Source organism: Trachymyrmex septentrionalis, unplaced genomic scaffold (assembly GCF_001594115.1).
Source record: "Trachymyrmex septentrionalis isolate Tsep2-gDNA-1 unplaced genomic scaffold, Tsep1.0 scaffold31, whole genome shotgun sequence".
Taxonomy (NCBI): Eukaryota; Metazoa; Arthropoda; class Insecta; order Hymenoptera; family Formicidae; genus Trachymyrmex; species Trachymyrmex septentrionalis.
The window spans coordinates 393,305-394,843 of NW_017305474.1; the positions used below are offsets into that span (position 1 = coordinate 393,305).

General features: G+C 40.0%; 1 protein-coding gene across 1 annotated transcript in view; it reads right to left on the minus strand.

The window, feature by feature from the left end:
* Positions 1 to 1,539, minus strand: part of LOC108749644 (ryanodine receptor) — a 43,302-nt gene that overhangs the window by 18,769 nt on the left and 22,994 nt on the right. Inside the window, exons 23-25 of the mRNA XM_018488462.1 lie at positions 1,064 to 1,359; positions 439 to 972; positions 45 to 277 (exon numbers count right to left, since the gene is read on the minus strand). Coding sequence (XP_018343964.1) covers positions 45 to 277; positions 439 to 972; positions 1,064 to 1,359 — 1,063 coding nt within the window. The remainder of the gene's footprint in view (positions 1 to 44; positions 278 to 438; positions 973 to 1,063; positions 1,360 to 1,539) is intronic.

The window sequence follows — 1,539 nt, forward strand, 5'->3', positions numbered from 1 at the left end:
ATATACGCACATAATTTTCTAATTTTAAAAAATCAAGTTCTTACCAAGCGGTATTATGTATTCGTTTTTGCATACTTCCATCGTTGTCGCGTGTGACTCGAGATGTAGGGCGATAAGTAAGTCGTAAAATCCTTGTCGCAGGGGCCCGGACATGTATTCGGCTCGTATCGCGTATAACAATTGTTTCTGGTCAACGTGTTGACACAGAGCGTGCGCCGCACGATAATTCGATTGATAGCACAGAGCTGCGTACAGTGTCAATGTGTGCGCATGGAAACTGTGCAAAAGAAGTACATTGTTTTAACCACAGACTTCTATAAGTTTGTGACTTCTATAAGTTCATATAAGTCTGTGGTTTTAATATAAGAGAGAAAAGTTTAGGTAAAGGGAAAAATATTTTTTTAATTTTTCGCCGCAAATTTCTCGCCAATATCTTACCTGAGCAGCTTATCCATCTCGATAAGCTCCAAAATATCGATACATCTATCTTCCTCTGGTATATGAAGAGCCAGCATTGAGATAGCGTCCTCGCATAGCATTGACCAGCCTCTGATGTCAGACAGCTTCAAGGCGTGTACTTGAAGAGACTGATTTGGCACTCTGGCCCATTGGTGTGGCTTGAGACATTGCACTTTTAATCTTGGCGGAAATTGCGGTATCACGTGTCGTTCAGAATTCTGCAGTACAGCTGCCGATAGTGGAAGCGTTGTCGAGGTCCTGCCGAGTTCGATCTGTAGGATCTCTTTGCTGGTGGCTTCAACGAAGATTGCTGGGAACAGTTTCGTGTCTGGCTCCATCTTGAATTTGTGACTCGTTTCTTTCCCTTCACAAGTGAAGGATACCCAGCCTGTGGCAGTATCAACAAAGCATCCAACGAACATACCCTGAGATGCGCCCTTGCCCGATGCATCTTGAGTGACTTCGTTGTACAGTTCATCCGCTCGAACCATATAACAACTTTGTCTGTCGACTCTGCAATGTTGTAACATTGTTTTTTAGATGAGCATCATTATAATTATATTTCTAGCAAAAATTCTGTAATAAAAAATATATTAAAACCTACTGCTCTACGAGACGATCGTAATCATCTATAATCGCAACGGAAGCTTTTCTCACGCGGGATAAATTGAAGTCCTTCGTGTGCAGATGATATTGCGAAGTAACCCAGCCAATGTAAACGTGAGTCGGATCTTGACCGGGGAATATCCTAACGCCATAGAAATATTCATTCATTAGTTTCATGCACTCAGCGTCGAAGATTTCATTGCCGATCGCTTCGACGCCACTTCCGGTTAAAACAGACATTGCCTTGGGAACGTTACGTTCTGGGATTTGTGGCGGGACGACTTTCAAGTCCGTCTATAAAGAGAAATAGTAGATATTATGAAATTCTTAATAGTCTCAAAAGTTGCAAATTGTCTGCGGAATTTATAAAAAAAATTTTTTTCAGATTTTCGTGAAGTTGTAAAAAATATCTGCAAGTACTATTTATTCAAATATACTTTTATGTATATATATATATATATATATATATATATA